Source organism: Arachis ipaensis, chromosome B04, assembly GCF_000816755.2.
Source record: "Arachis ipaensis cultivar K30076 chromosome B04, Araip1.1, whole genome shotgun sequence".
NCBI lineage: Eukaryota > Viridiplantae > Streptophyta > Magnoliopsida > Fabales > Fabaceae > Arachis > Arachis ipaensis.
Window position 1 is genome coordinate 119182078 of NC_029788.2, and position 14504 is coordinate 119196581.

The 14504-nt window shown below is 32.4% G+C and overlaps 4 protein-coding genes across 37 annotated transcripts in view; 1 reads left to right on the forward strand and 3 right to left on the reverse strand.

Annotated features, from left to right (window-relative positions):
* Positions 1–14504, forward strand: part of LOC110271260 — a 61620-nt gene that overhangs the window by 21228 nt on the left and 25888 nt on the right. The window lies entirely within an intron of this gene.
* LOC107635043 lies at positions 1029–2375 on the reverse strand. 10 transcript variants are annotated; one of them, XR_002361779.1, is made up of 5 exons: positions 2084–2343; positions 1944–1987; positions 1736–1846; positions 1509–1607; positions 1029–1416 (listed from the first exon to the last, which is right to left on the reverse strand). XR_002361779.1 is itself a non-coding variant. In XM_016338403.2 (5 exons), the coding sequence occupies exons 2-5, from the start codon at positions 2088–2090 to the stop codon at positions 1116–1118; spliced, it is 336 nt and encodes a 111-aa protein (XP_016193889.1). In that variant the 5' UTR covers positions 2091–2128; positions 2350–2375; the 3' UTR covers positions 1029–1115. The 10 variants fall into 10 exon arrangements, 5 of the variants coding, with proteins under 5 accessions (XP_016193889.1, XP_020977453.1, XP_020977452.1 ...); XM_016338403.2 differs by lacking the exon at positions 1736–1846 and adding an exon at positions 2350–2375 and having other exon boundaries at positions 1029–1301; positions 2084–2128; XM_021121794.1 differs by lacking the exon at positions 1736–1846 and having other exon boundaries at positions 1029–1301; positions 2084–2128; positions 2222–2343.
* LOC107635041 (26S protease regulatory subunit 6B-like) lies at positions 2486–6035 on the reverse strand. Of its 16 annotated transcripts, XM_021121782.1 has the most exons (9): positions 5698–6032; positions 5265–5512; positions 4661–4774; positions 4466–4543; positions 3775–3872; positions 3572–3686; positions 3423–3487; positions 3089–3154; positions 2486–2595 (listed from the first exon to the last, which is right to left on the reverse strand). In XM_021121782.1, the coding sequence occupies exons 3-9, from the start codon at positions 4739–4741 to the stop codon at positions 2508–2510; spliced, it is 591 nt and encodes a 196-aa protein (XP_020977441.1). In that variant the 5' UTR covers positions 4742–4774; positions 5265–5512; positions 5698–6032; the 3' UTR covers positions 2486–2507. The 16 variants fall into 16 exon arrangements, 15 of the variants coding, with proteins under 15 accessions (XP_020977441.1, XP_020977437.1, XP_020977436.1 ...); XM_021121778.1 differs by having other exon boundaries at positions 2486–2583; positions 3423–3686; positions 5698–6035; XM_021121777.1 differs by having other exon boundaries at positions 3423–3686; positions 5778–6034.
* LOC107635040 (probable protein phosphatase 2C 55) lies at positions 10041–13848 on the reverse strand. 9 transcript variants are annotated; one of them, XR_002361785.1, is made up of 6 exons: positions 12995–13838; positions 12316–12872; positions 11486–11701; positions 10812–11055; positions 10674–10724; positions 10041–10314 (listed from the first exon to the last, which is right to left on the reverse strand). XR_002361785.1 is itself a non-coding variant. In XM_021121796.1 (4 exons), exons 1-4 carry the CDS (start codon positions 11964–11966, stop codon positions 10309–10311), a joined length of 276 nt encoding a protein of 91 aa, XP_020977455.1. In that variant the 5' UTR covers positions 11967–12301; the 3' UTR covers positions 10041–10308. The 9 variants fall into 9 exon arrangements, 1 of the variants encoding a protein (XP_020977455.1); XR_002361782.1 differs by having other exon boundaries at positions 11486–11765; XR_001619108.2 differs by having other exon boundaries at positions 11486–11783.

Consider the following 14504-nt stretch of genomic DNA (forward strand, 5'->3'; position numbering starts at 1 on the left):
GAAAAATTGCATCATTTCAATTCTTGAAAAGCTCTTTCTAAGTTATATTCATAATTTTACAAAGACATGATATTCGTATTACACTTGTGAACAAAATAGAGAAAGAAAATCTCTAGAATTAAAGTAAAATTCATAATTAACTGTAAATAATAAGAAAATAAAGTTCTATAATTAAATCTTAAAAAAATTATACTTGGAAGGTGTGCTACTAGTAGAGTGCAGCATTCGGAAGTATTTTTTTGTCCTAGAAATGATGATAACGGTAGAAGATAGTGTAACACCCTAACTTTTAGCACTTCATGATCGTACTAAAAGTCCGAGCATTACTAACTTCTAAACCTTCAATTTCATACTATATTATTTAATATTGAGCCTTTATGAATACGAATCGAAACTTTCACCAAGAAAACGAAGAGTCGGTACTTTAAACTATTTAATCACAAAATTATATATATCCACGTAGTATTATATACATAGACTTGCTAAGAGATCCTCAAATACAATTCCTACCGCTTTAAAAACCAAAACAGTAAATGATGAGGGAAAAATAAAATCTAACAACTCAACTTGTAAACAGAATCTTCTATGCTCCTGTATCTCCGCACTAAACCTTCGCACCTGTAGCTGAAATGGGTGGAGATAGGGGGTAAGAATTGAGAAGTTCTTAGTAGGGTCAGGGTCTATAGTTATATCCATTTTATATATACTTCACCAGCAATAACAGTCAACAAAGTACGAACCAATTCAACAATTATAGAACACAAAACCCAATCACAAGCACACACAATATTAGAAAATACACTCACAACCAAATATGCGTAAACAAGTATGATGCATGTCTATCCCACTACAAAAAATTCTGGTAAAAACGGCGGTTTTTTTTGGTATTTACGGCGGTTTGAACCGCCATTATTACCAATAATGGCGGTTTCGTGAAGCGACGTAATTCTGGGCGCCATTCTGGTTATTACGGCGGTTTTCTGAAAACCGCCACAATTCCCTGGGTTAAAACGGCGGTAAAGTAATAACTCCTATACAAAACCTTGTCTTACTAAACTTACCAAAATACAAACATTGCAATAAACACTAATCAGTCAAATCTACCATCCAGTTCCCTAAACTATGTTAATATCTAATAATGTATTTAAACGGAATATGAATATGTATTTAAACTCTTGCTGCTGCAGCCCTTCTATATCAGTTCTGTACTTCATATGCAAATGTGCAATCATCTGTTCTTGCATGAGAACAGGCAATTTATTCCGTTTGGCAAAACTTGTCACAGCTTGAATTGTATCTCTCTGAAATGCACAACATGTAGCCAAGAAAACCAAACATCAGAAGTACAATCAAATTAGCAATGAACCTCTTAGAAAGATAATGATCTAGAATCACAATAACCAATAAACCTGGAATCTGCATTAAAAATAAATAAATAAATAAATAACCGAAGTTGAAGAAATGTATATATAGAAGTTACCTTTCAATATGAATAATCATATTATCACCTGATATAAAACAGCTGCACACTCGTCATAAATAGCAACCCAGTCCCACTTTGCACCATCTGATTTAGGATCAACTTTTTGAAGATACTCAGCTATAACCTATAGTGTAAAAAGAGCATGTGTATCAGTGATTTAAACAGTGTGGCAAAAACCACCATATTCTATAAGTCCAATAAAGTAAGTATAAGCTGAACTTCATTTCTGGAAAGTCCAATCTCTTAAGCAACCTGGTCCTGTTCTTTTGTAGTGGTAGTACTTGGAACAAGTTATAATAACAGCTCCTGTTCTTGATCCTCTTCCTCTTGTAAGAATTAATAGATAGTAACTTCCAAGTAATCCTTTAATAGAGTCAACTAAGCTATAATTTAAGTTATTTGAAAGATTAAAAGCTATAATTTACAAACCAAAGCTAGAAAAAGAAGAAATAGCACTCACATAAATGAAGCTATTCTCCTGCGCTTGGTTTTCATCATCAAACACTGTCATTATCAAAGAATGTGAGAGAGTTTATTGAAACACTAAACTGGAAGCTTTATTATAATGTGATACACCAATTCCGGCCAAGAGACCCTCACTCTTCATCAATCCCACAATCTTCTAGTAAATCCTTGCATTGCTCTCTGCAAATCAAGTTCTCAATTGGTTCAATTCATCAAAAAAAGATACTTCAGCCAGAGACGATGTCTTTGTACTTATCACTGTCTTTTGTTCACCTAAATTGAAGAAAGCAACATACAGTTCACCTAAACACGTATATAAAGTAAGGAATTAAGACTCTATTAAATGCTTGAATGATATATTGATTATTAAGATTCATCTAAAGTGTTGGTTGGCTATTCACCTCTTCTTCCTTTTGCAATCCAAAGGGCCACATACAAATCTTGTATGTGAAATATGGAGTAAAGCATACCTGATTTGCATCCCATTTGCAAGGAGTAAATGTACCTCTCTTGAACTTAGAAATAAGCTTTTGTTTTGGGGAAGCATCCAAGCAGAATTTCATTTCGTTGGTTGCAACCAAATGATGTTTACCCCGATAGTCCTCTTGATGCGTACTCTCGCCATCAATGTATCTCTGCAGCAATACCTGGTATTTGATTGTGAATATAATAATTGACTAACTAGAAGATATTTATGGTAGTGCATATAATAATTGACTAACTAGAAGATATTTATATATATCTGGAGTCATGATATCAAAATTTTACCTAGATATTTGATTGTGAATTAACATACAAATAGAAAAGAATATTTGACTTAATTATAGTATCTTATGTGATTTGTTTGCCGAGAATAAAACTTTTTTTATTTTTGACCAATGAAAATACTTTTATACATAATATTTTAAGAAAATAAATTGATTAAAATTTAAATTATAAAATTAAAAAATAAAATATTAATAAAAAATATTATAAAGGTGCATATTTTTCCTTATGAAGAGATAAGAAATTGATGATGAAATTGTGGAAGGTTTTGTTTCAGAAATTGATGATAAAATATTAATAAAATACTTTTATACTTTTATACATAATATGTATTGAATTCTCGAGGAATGAAGCTTTTTGGAAGCACATGGTTACCGGCGAATGGGAATCCAAAAGCGATGATCTTCATGTGCCATGGCTATGCCATGGAATACAGCATCACTATGAACAATAATTAATAATTTTAAATAATAATTACACTACATAAATATAAGAAAATTAGGTTAATAAATGAATGAATGAATGCAGGCACAGGAAGAAAGCTTGCAAAAGCAGGATATGCAGTGTATGGTGTGGATTATGTTGAATCGACAGTTTTAAATATGATACCAATGCAAACCACAGAATTGGAATTGGAATTCTAACTCTAACTCTTGAAGGAATTAAATAGCATAATATATATAAACCTTAATCTTTGCATATTGTGCACCTGTTGCTACCGCCACTCATCCATCTCCGAGACCCTTTCTTCTCCATTGTGAGTAGTTTTTTTCCCTTGAAAATCACAATCAGCATAATTACAATAAGTGAAAGGCATGAAGAAGGTAGAACAGAAACAGAAAAATCAAAGTACGGAACCATTTCGTGACAAATCTCTAACCGAAGATGCCGTCGAACATTTTGGTGATTAAAAACTATTTGCTGACGATTACGGTGATCAGGTAAGCCAAAAGGGATCATAGTATCAAACCGGCTAACATGAAAAGAAATAGCAGTTAGAATAAGATTTGATCGGCCAAGCAAACATAGCAAGCTGCAGAGGAACTTGTATTGAAGCTCACCTGATTAATGCAGGATCAAGGTCTTCCTTTCTATTGGTAGCAGCAATCACAACCACTTTCTTATCCTGCTCAAAGCCATCTATCTGCAAAATTGATTCCTGAAAACGGTCAAATTCTATTAAAATTTAAACTTTCAGCAAGTTTGACATATGGTTTAGATTAGTTGTTGAAGAGATTGCTTAACAATGGTCTATTCACACTTATTACTTATCAGGCCATTTACTATCTAATGAAAATTAAGTCAACAGCTTACTTGGAACCACTGCAGATATAATCTCATCACAAACTAAATCCTATAATCAAAACAATAATAAACTTTTTTTCTCTTTGGCCTATTTATTTACATAGATCAATCAAGACTAAGCACTTAAAGGCTGAATACTTGTTAAAGCTCAATGTTAGGACCATATTAGTTACAATTCATTCATGTGAAATTAGTATAAATAGAAGGAATAGGGTAGAGATAAGTGTCTCTAGTCAGTTGGGATCTTTTGGGAGAGATTGGGGATCTACAATTCCCTTATAAGAGTATTTGTAAATTGCAATTCGTCTAGGATTCTTCTTGGCATATTGTCAAGAATTTCTCAAAATATACACAGGGTTATATATTCTTCTCTTTCTTATTTGTAACAGGGCTAACACACTACCACACAATTTCAACAGACATAAAGCAGCAGGACATGAGAATAACCTGTCGTAACAACACTGACAATATTCTCCTTGTAGCTTCATGCATTTCATTATCTCGAGCAGCAGCAAAAGAATCAATCTGTATCCCAAAAAAGAAGACAAATTCTCAATCAATATGCAAGGTACATAAAAAAGAAACCATTAAGAGAATGAGAGGCACATAGCAACTCCTCAGAAAAATGTCTAGCTTCATTACCTCATCCAGAAATATAATAGCACCATTAGGAAGTTCATTTGCAAGTGAAAACACTTTTCCCTTCTGAGAGTTCTCCCACATGAAAATATTACACAGGCTAGTCCTTAGCTTGAACTAACAAATACCAAAATAGCCTTTTTTATAAGTCAATTTTTGAAGACACAAACACTTGAATCAATTAGCAGAGGAACCTCTTATAAATTCAATATATGTTCCCCTCACAATGAACAATTTTCTTTTCACGATTACTCTATATAAAGAAAACAAAGAAAGCATGTCCTTGCTGGATTCACATTGGGAGCTAAGCTAGTTTTAAATTTCAAAATTTCACAATGATGGACATGCAGTAGTTATAATAATAAGCACCAAAGAATCATCATCTATAACAGAAAATAAGTTCTAATCTTTTCCATCTCTCTCAGGAAATTCATCAACCACATGGCAAGCATAACAATACTGAACTGAAATACAGTTAGAAAATAAGCAACTGAGAATGAACAAGAAGAGAAAGAGAATACAAATAGAAATTGAGAATGAATAGAAACACACTACGAGCAATGTTGAGTGGATTGAAGAAGAAGAGAATGCGGAAGTGAGAACGTACCGGCGCCGCTGGCGGAGGAGACACATTAATGGAATAGGTGATTCGCTCAATCTCATAAGCTATGGCGTAGTGACCAGATTTGGAAACGCGTCGATAGAGGCGCCTTCACTCGAACGCAGAAGGTTGATGGAAGCGGCTGAAATGAGATGAACGGTGGTGACGATGGCGGCGACAAACTCTAGGGTTTGAGATGAACTCACTCTCGTTCTCCTTTCCCTCTCCCTCCGATGTGCGATCTCAAATTATACCTAGAAGGAAAAAGAAAATTAACCAACAGAATTATACTTAGAGAGCTATTGTGACGAAAGCTTTACAAAACTCAGATTCAACCAATCAGGACCACCATTGAAGGGGAAAAAGAAAATAAAGGCTCTGTAAAAGCTTATCCAAATTAGAATTAAGAAAATTTAAGATCAACTAAGATGCACAAAACCAGATAGCAGAAGCTCCACTGAGGACAGCAATGATGGCATTCCTTGTGGTGACGAGGAGATGAGCGGCGGCGCAACGAACCCTCAAATCGAAGCCAGAAAACCTAATCAAAGAAGAGCGCTCCTTCGAAGGCAGCAACAACGGCATTGCCGCCAGAGGAGAGCATCGTGGATGAGAAAGCAGATCTCATGTTGCGATGGAGGTTCGATTGAATAGCATAGCCTTTATTAGTGAAATAGAATAGCTTTTTTACCAGTGAAGCAGGAGCAAGTAATGGCGTTTAAAACCGCCTAAATCACCAAAAGACTACCACTTTCTACAGACAAATTATGGCAGTTGCATAAACCGCCTCACTTTATGAAAATAACGGCGGTTTTATATAACCGCCATTATATTGATGTCATTTTATATCTATTTTTTTGTAGTGTCCCTAGTGCAGGTAATGAGCTCATCAGTCGGTTTTGACCTGCTCCCGACGCAACTCAGCAACCTTTGTCTGAGTTTAGTTTTCGGTGTCATAACCTCTGTAAGCAACCTCTGTCTTACAGGTGCGACTCTCTTGAGCCGATGTATGCAAACATATCCTCTGTAAGCAATCTCTGTCTTACAGATGATGCTCTCTCTAGCCAATGTATGTAGCGATAACCTCTGTAAGCAACCTCTGTCTTACAGGTGCGACCATCCTCTAGATTGGTCGATGTATCTCTGCTAGTTTTCAGCAGGTAAACAATCATCTCAGCTTCTCTTCTTTCCTTTTTGTTCTTTCTTTCTTTTCTTTTCTATTCTCTGCTCTCCTGTAACAGAGGTTCTTTAGATTCTTTTAATCTTTTAATTCTCTGCTCTCCTATGGCAGATGTTCTTTAAATTCTTTTCTATTTTTTTCTTTTCTCATCATTCTTTTAATTCCTTACTTTTAACATAAAAAACTATCTTCACACTCTTCCCTTAACTTTTTCCTAAATGTTTTATGAAGATGGGATCATGAGATCCTTAACTTAGATTTGTCTTTCTAAAGCTTTTAAAAAAATTTGTCTGTTTACCACTCTCTGATTTATTTTTCATAATACATACAATAATATTCTTATAAAATAATATCTTCATAAATAATAATTTGTAATAATAATTTTTTATAATGTAAATGAGTAATTTTTAAAAAGTATTTAAAATAATATTTATAAGGTGAATGCTATCCTACCCTCTCTAAAGTAACATGTAAGTTACCCTCTCTAATGTGTTCTATTTTAATTGGGTGTTTATTTTAACTTGGGTTACTTTAATCTCATGAAAGTTAATATCTTGGAAGACGGTGACGAACTGTCAAAAGAAGAAAATAGAACACCCAATAAGACGGTGATATTTAGGAAGCACAACGACGAGGACAAAGGAGTGAGGAGGAGTAAACGCAATTAGAGAGAGTTGGAGTACCTTTTCTAGAAGAATGATTTGGGAAGAGAAAACAAGACACCCAATGAGACAGTGATGCTTGGGAGGCGTAACGACGACGATGAACGGGTACAATGGAGATTCAATATTTTATAAAATTATATTTAAACCTTTACTTTGTTTCATATTTAATAAATAACCCTAAACTTTTATAAAAATACCCGTTTATCCCTAAATTTTATTTATTACCCAAAATAGCCGAAAAACTTATATAATTATAATATTAAACTCAATCTTTTCATAAAAATACAAGTATATTTCTTCAAAAATAATTTTTCTTGGCTGATTCTTCTCTTCACCAAGAACCGAAATCCTCCTTATTTTCTTTTTAAAATATACAGTTAAATCTTAATTCGTTTTTGAGTTTTACGGTTACCGATTTTTCAAAGTTTTTAATTTAATTCCTCGATTATTAAACCTCACCTATTTTATTCAAAAACTAACACAATGATAGCTCCAAATCAGCCTGATTATTACCGTTTGGGCAGCACAAACATGACCAAATCACTAGTTTAATCACATATAACAATATATCAATAAAATTCAATATAAAGTCAATCAAACTCTATCAATAATCAATCACAACAATCATTCACTTATTCAACACAAATTTAATTGGTGAGAATTTATTGAAATCCTACCTCCGTATGAAATCAAAATACTCGAAGTTTTGGAGATGTTTTTTGACTGAGCTGTTAAAGAAGAGAACATCGGAAACCGTCTGTGTCTCTTAGAACTCTAATTGACCGAATTCAAGGAGAAAGGGAGCTACGTTACTGTCAGTTTCTACTGAACAAAAGTAACGCCAACATGTAGAAGAGGAGGATACAAACGCTTTTATCGAATTAGATTTTTTATTGGAATTACGGATCACAAAAAATCGAAGTCAGAAGTCTTGGTAAAAGTCACGGTTTCTCAAGAAAAGTTTCGGTCTCTCTCTTTTTTTTTTCTAAGACTCGGTGAATGAAATGAAAGATAAGGTAAAAATGATGATTAGTGGTAATTAGAGAAAGGGCCGTGTGTCTTGGTTCATTAATGAAGGGCTATGTGTCACAAGCTCCCTCTCTTTTTCTTTCTCCAAAGTAATTCGGTCATGCATGAAGATCAAAATGAAATTGATAAATGTTAATGCATGATTAAGGGTCATTGGTCATTAAATGAGGAAAGGCATGTGTCATGGTTTTATATATAAACTTATGCATAAAAGCCACGTTTTAAAATTTTCTTTCTTTATTCAAGGCTTTGGCCAAATATTCTTTCTTTGTTTCTTACCAAAACTAAATAATTATTAATGGTAATAATAATAATAATAATAATTTTTTTATTTTTTTTAAAGATTTCATTATTTAATTTTTTAAAAACTTGGGGTGTTATAGATAGGGTATTCATGGATCGGATCTAATTTGCATATTTATGGTATTTATCTGAATTTAATTTAAAAATTGCAGATATCGATCCGGTCTGTAAAGTTATCGAATTGGATCGGATTTTATCTACAAAGTTATCGGATTGAATTGCGGATTTCATGAAGGTACTGCATATCCGATCCGCATATCCGCGGATCCGCAAAAATAAATAAATAAATAAATAAGTATTTTTTTATGTTTTATTTCAACTAAGAATTATCATATATGCTGTATTATTTAAGAAAAGTATGTTTAATAATATTTTAAGAGTAAACATATTTAAAGAGTAAAAAATAGTTTTTTATTAATATTTTTTAAATAAAAATAAGCTTTTTAAAATATTTATATATTCTGTAGATATATCGAGATCCGATCTGCTCTGCAAATGTGCGGATCGAATCCAAACTTAAAAATTGCAGATATTGGATTCGATCTGATAATTTTAGTACGGATGAGATCAAGATTTTGGTCATATCCGATTCGATCTGCATTCACCCCTGTAAAAGTTACTGAGAGAATATATAAATATAAATGTGAAAAATATATTTAAAATTAAAAAATATCTTTTTAATAAAAAAACATCTTTTAATGAAAAAATATTTTTGTTATTTTTTCACAAAAAAAAAATCCAAACAAAGTGATGATTTAGTTAAAATTGTAATTTCTATATATTATATATAAATCCCATCACTTTTTATTTCTCCTTTTATAAGAGTTTAATTTGATCATAAGTAGTAAAAATTATCATACACTTATAAATTAAAGACTATCCATTTTCATTTAAAATAATGCTGAATTTAATATAAACATATACAATCCATATATATTATCACATTTTTAAGGATAAAGTCTACTCATTTCCATTAACTTTTTTAAAGAATTTTAAATACATTGAATATTTAGTTTGTTTCAATATAATTTTATCCATTGCATTTTTTATAAATTTCAATTGTATTCCTACCACTACAACATTTTTCGTCTGAAACAACATTTAAAAAGTGTTGCCTAAAAATTGAAAAAGGGTTGTCTTTGATCTATAACAACACTTTTAGACCTAGGGCAACGTTTTTAAGGGGCGTTGCATATGCGGCCGTTGCCTTAGATCAAGGCAACGCTTTTTTTTCTTCAAAAGCAACGCTTTTGAAAGTAACTCTTTAGAAGCGTTGGGTATTCTGAAACAAAGACAACACTTGTGAGTAAACTTTAATGCAATGTTTATTAGGTGTTGTCTTTTCTACTCATTTTGCAACTAATGAAAAGCATTGCCTATTCTATTGATATAACAACCCTTTGAAGTGTTACATATTTGACCAAGTATGACATCACTTTAGAAGTGTTACCTCTTCTACTATTAGTATGGCATCAATCTAAAAGCGTTGCCTCTAATATTATTACTATAAATTTCAACATTCTTCTCATACTACAGTATCTACTACCTATAGCTATGATAATTTGAGCATTTCATTATAATTTGGGTACAATAAAATTAAAGATATAAAAAAAGAGACAATCTCAACTTATTCTACTTGGATATATATTATCAAGTTAAAATATTTCAAATACATTATTATGTAACAATCTCTAATTCAATATGAAAACATCAAAACATGGAAAGATAATTAAATAAGACCTCTAAACCTCTAAATGAAATACATGGCCTCAAAATAAAAAAGCTAAATATATTTGTTTCAAGTTTTATCAATTGACTTGGATATATTTTTTTCCAAATCCTAGTAGCTTGTTCCTTGGACATACCATGATAATTATATCTGCAAAACAATGGTAAGAAATTTTCAGACATAGTAAGAATAGACTATCTATCACATATATACAACAAAAAAGTATTTTCTTATAACTTGAAACAAATCACAAGTAGTGACATCAAATAAAAGTACCAAAACCAACAACAGAAACATGAAGAAATAAAAAGGCTCAGTTGCAGAAATTGCAAAAAAAAATGTTACAATATAGAAAAACATCAAGAGAGGAGCATTTATGAACAAGAAAAAGAAGTAAATTTCGATTCTTTCAATCATTATAGAAAAATTAATATCAGAAGGAAATTATTTGGACAAAAAACGAGCACATAATCTTGACTTTGGCATATAACATAGTAACGAAAATAAACCTGGGCAAAATCTCCAGTGGCATATTCTTGGCATAGTACATATCCATTTAACTGCAAATGGAGAAAGGCATGAATTTCAACACATTTAAATTATCAGATTGAAAAAAATAAAATAAATTGATGTAATTTAAATCTTACACCACTAGTGATCAAGAGGTCTAATTTTCTTATAGTCATTATTCAGCATGGCAAGTCACAAAAAAGTTATCAGCACCCAATAAGGATACTTGAACTTTAGGCTCTCCACATACTTTCCAACTTCATAAATCTGGTTCAAACATTTTTTATCCCTTTATCACACCACCTTAGTAACTGATGTTTGCAGTGCACCCATCACGGATCACCATAAACCCGCTATCTCCCAAATTAATAGCATTAAGACCTTGTGACACAAATGTAACGCATGAATATATGGTGATGAAAGAATGAAGGATAAAATACCAAGTAAAGCAGAAGGGATGGCAAAGTCCCAAAATAATTATCAGAAACTTCCTTTTTGAGAGTTCAAAATCAAAAGTTCAAACAAATTAGCACCATCTTTGTTAATTAAGCTTCATATACATCATCTCATGCTGTGCAGAGTCTAATGCCAAACAAATTATATTTAGAAAATTAAATTAGAACATCCCTTTTAAACTTTTCTTAATTGTTAGGAAGATCTAGTCTTTAATAATGATCAAAGGTAACACCAATACACCATTAATAATCTATTAGCATTTTCCGATGTTTAGAGCAATATAAGTCAACGAAACAGAACTGAAGCACTTGTATTGTTCCAAATTCAAAAAGTATAGCATGAACATGAAGGTAACCTGGTCAGTAAGTGCAATGATGCATGCTGTAGAGGAACCCATAGCTTTTGTAATTGAGTGTGCTTTCTCCAGCACCCTAGCAGGGTCAATTGAACCTTTAGGCTCCTCCTGAATAGCATCTACCGAATGGGACATGAGTTCACGAGAGTAAAATCCAACATTAACACCACTATCTGCCCAACCACCAACACCATCAGCCACACCAATTGCATGTTCCTGTGAACATATAAAATGGGCATCTTCTCCACCAGTTTCTTCTGGATCAATTTAAATAAATCCTCTGGATCAATTTTGTACACTGTAAACATCATTTATTTTTACACATTGTTTTGAATATATAGTAAGAATGCAAAAATCTTATTTTACACATAATTCTGGGGTTTATAATAACAGGCGCTTCCTTTTTACTAAGGTCATATAGTAAAACGATGATGTCATCAAACTCTAATCAAATAACTTTTTGTTGTTTGTTAGTTACCATGAAAAAGTCCAAAATGCTCCTCTAATAAAACCTGACATGTCTTCCCTTTTGAGGAAGATGTTACACTTCCATTTCTCTCTATAAATACCTTTCTAACACTGTCTTTGGCGACTAAGATGGAAGATTCACCCACCATGGACGGTCTAGAGTCAGACAATCTAATGTTGTCTTTGACTCCGCCACCACCACCACCACCGCCTCTCGAATGAACTATTTATTTTCTTTAATTATTTTGTTTTAAAAAATACTATTGTTCAATACTGTATTGCAGATTATGAAATCACAAAACAAGATCCACGAAATTGAAGCAATGAGAAGTAACAAAGCACATTTATTTTTTTAAGTTCACCTATGATTTCATGTATGTATCTTCAGTGATGTAGCAGAATTCCTGCACATTTAAGGTTAATTTCTTCATACTTCCTGAACATTGAGAAGTGAAAAAACAATAATTAATTAATTAACTAGAATTATGAAGTTTGATAAGAGACAACAAAAAGAAAGGCGTTGAATGAATGCATGCCTAGGATGAAATGAGCACGGAGAAACACCGATAAACTGAAACACCGAGCATGGAGAAACAGAGTATACAGAAATTCAATGTGAAAACTAGTTTATAGAGTGGATTTCTACTTGTAATGCATACTTAAGCATATCAAAATAAAACAAATTTGTCATTGAAATAGCTATTGCACACAAAATCCATCAAATGTTTAAGCGCTTGAGGCAGCTGTAGCCAAAACAAAGCTTCTAAAAATTCCCCAAATATTGTAGCTATGAAAGCAAACCTACAAAATTTGCAAAGAGAGAAGTAGAAAAAAATAAGTGAACGTAATTGAAAGCATATGGCGAAAAACTTAGCGCTAACTCAGTTGAACTGAAAGAATTTCCAGCCAACTCCAACACCTACAATAACAATGAATCCACTGTTAAATTCCCAAATTGAAATTCCACCAACAATAATTAAGCAGTAATTTCTCATCAAAGAAGAAAAAAATTGCAGAACCAAAATTTCTCAAGAAGACTACCTGTGATGCACCACGGTGGAGCAGAGCAGATCAGCACCCAGCCAGGAGCCAAGAAGACGCCGAGAGCAGAAGGCGACGAGAAAATTTGAAGCGAGAAGACCAAAAATCAGAAGCTTCAAATACGAGTAGCGATGAACAGATGGCGACGCGAGCAGGGATGAAGCCAACGGCGAGGCGATGCGAGGCGAGCAACGACGAACACGATGAAGACATCAACAGCGACGCCAGCAATGAAGAACACAGGCAATGACGAGGAAATCGAATAGAGAAGAGTAAATCGCAAGCAGTGACAAGGAACGGGAAGAGAGAAGAGTAAATCGGACATCAATCAAAATTCACAGTGGTTGGGGTTAGGGTTTCTAATTGAACACGGTTAGAGTAATTTTCTTATTTCAACAATTCAACCAAATTAAATCACTAGTAAGTAAAATTTGAGAGAAATTTTTGCATGCCTGAAAGACTTGAGAGGAAGATGTGAACGACACCCCGGTGCGGAGCAAAACGAATATTTCAGAATGGCATGAGCCAAAGATCGAACATGGCAGAGCAGAGCAGAACACACGATGCGAGAAGAAGCACATGACACAAGCAGAACACGACGCGAGCAGAGCAATGAAGAACACCATGATGGCAGAGAAAGGAATGCAACACGCGAGTCAATGTCGTCAAATTGGGAAAATTCCGAAATTGAGCTAGGGTTGGGGCTAGGATTTTGATTCTAAAATAATAAGATTTGAGTTTTGTTTCTAAGTAATAGACTAATAGTAGTGAGGAGGAGATGAATCAATTATTTGCTCGTATTTCCTTTCCTGTTTTTGGTTTCGGAGGGAATTAAAATATTTGGAGGGAATTAAAATTTGGATGAAAAAGATTCAAGCAACGCTTACCAAGAGAAGTTTATTATATATTTAAAAGCAATTCTTATAAAGTGTAATATATGAATATTATAAATGTTGTTTGTTTAATTTATTAAAGCAACATTTTTTATGTGTTTTTTAAATTTATAAAAAACAACACTTATTAACAAAATGTTGTATTAGCCTTATTTTTTTGCAATAAATTTTAAATGTTACTTTTAATCAATTTAGACAACACTTTTTAAGTATTATTTATAGTATATGTTACAATAGCTTAAAAATATTGTAGTGTACCATTAACTTTTATACTCAATATATGCCGTCATTATGTTTTTCTTCAATTTTAACCCTTTCTTCCGTATAATCTCTCCGTTATCATGATCATATATGCCTCGTCCCCCTCTTCATTTTTTTAACTGTAAATGACTAAATCCTTACTTCATCCTTCACCACTAGTACCTTACTTTCTTAAAAATTTCCCAAAAACAAAATTAAAAAGATTTAATTATATTAAAAAAAAATTTCTAACAAAATTATTTTTTTAAAAAAAATAATTTTTATAATATTTATAGAAAAGAATAATTTTTTTAAAAAAATAAATATATTTTTAAATTATTTATTTATTTATTTTTTATAAACATATATTTTTTTAA

Excerpts from the sequence above, each read along its gene's own strand:
- LOC107635041 (XM_021121777.1), bottom strand. The coding sequence starts at position 4,741 with ATGTGGGAGAACTCTCAGAAGGGAAAAGTGTTTTCACTTGCAAATGAA. Across the intron at positions 4,544-4,660 it reads CTATTATATTTCTGGATGAG|ATTGATTCTTTTGCTGCTGC; the intron begins GTAATGAAGCTA and ends TTTGGGATACAG. Across the intron at positions 2,596-3,088 it reads TTTTGGATTCCCATTCGCCG|GTATTGCTGCAGAGATACAT; the intron begins GTAACCATGTGC and ends ATCAAATACCAG.
- LOC107635043 (XM_016338403.2), bottom strand. Across the intron at positions 1,608-1,943 it reads AGGAGAATAGCTTCATTTAT|GTTATAGCTGAGTATCTTCA; the intron begins GTGAGTGCTATT and ends TTTACACTATAG. Across the intron at positions 1,302-1,508 it reads GTGCAGCTGTTTTATATCAG|AGAGATACAATTCAAGCTGT; the intron begins GTGATAATATGA and ends TGTGCATTTCAG.
- LOC107635040 (XM_021121796.1), bottom strand. Across the intron at positions 10,725-11,485 it reads TCATTGCACTTACTGACCAG|TTAAATGGATATGTACTATG; the intron begins GTTACCTTCATG and ends CTCCATTTGCAG.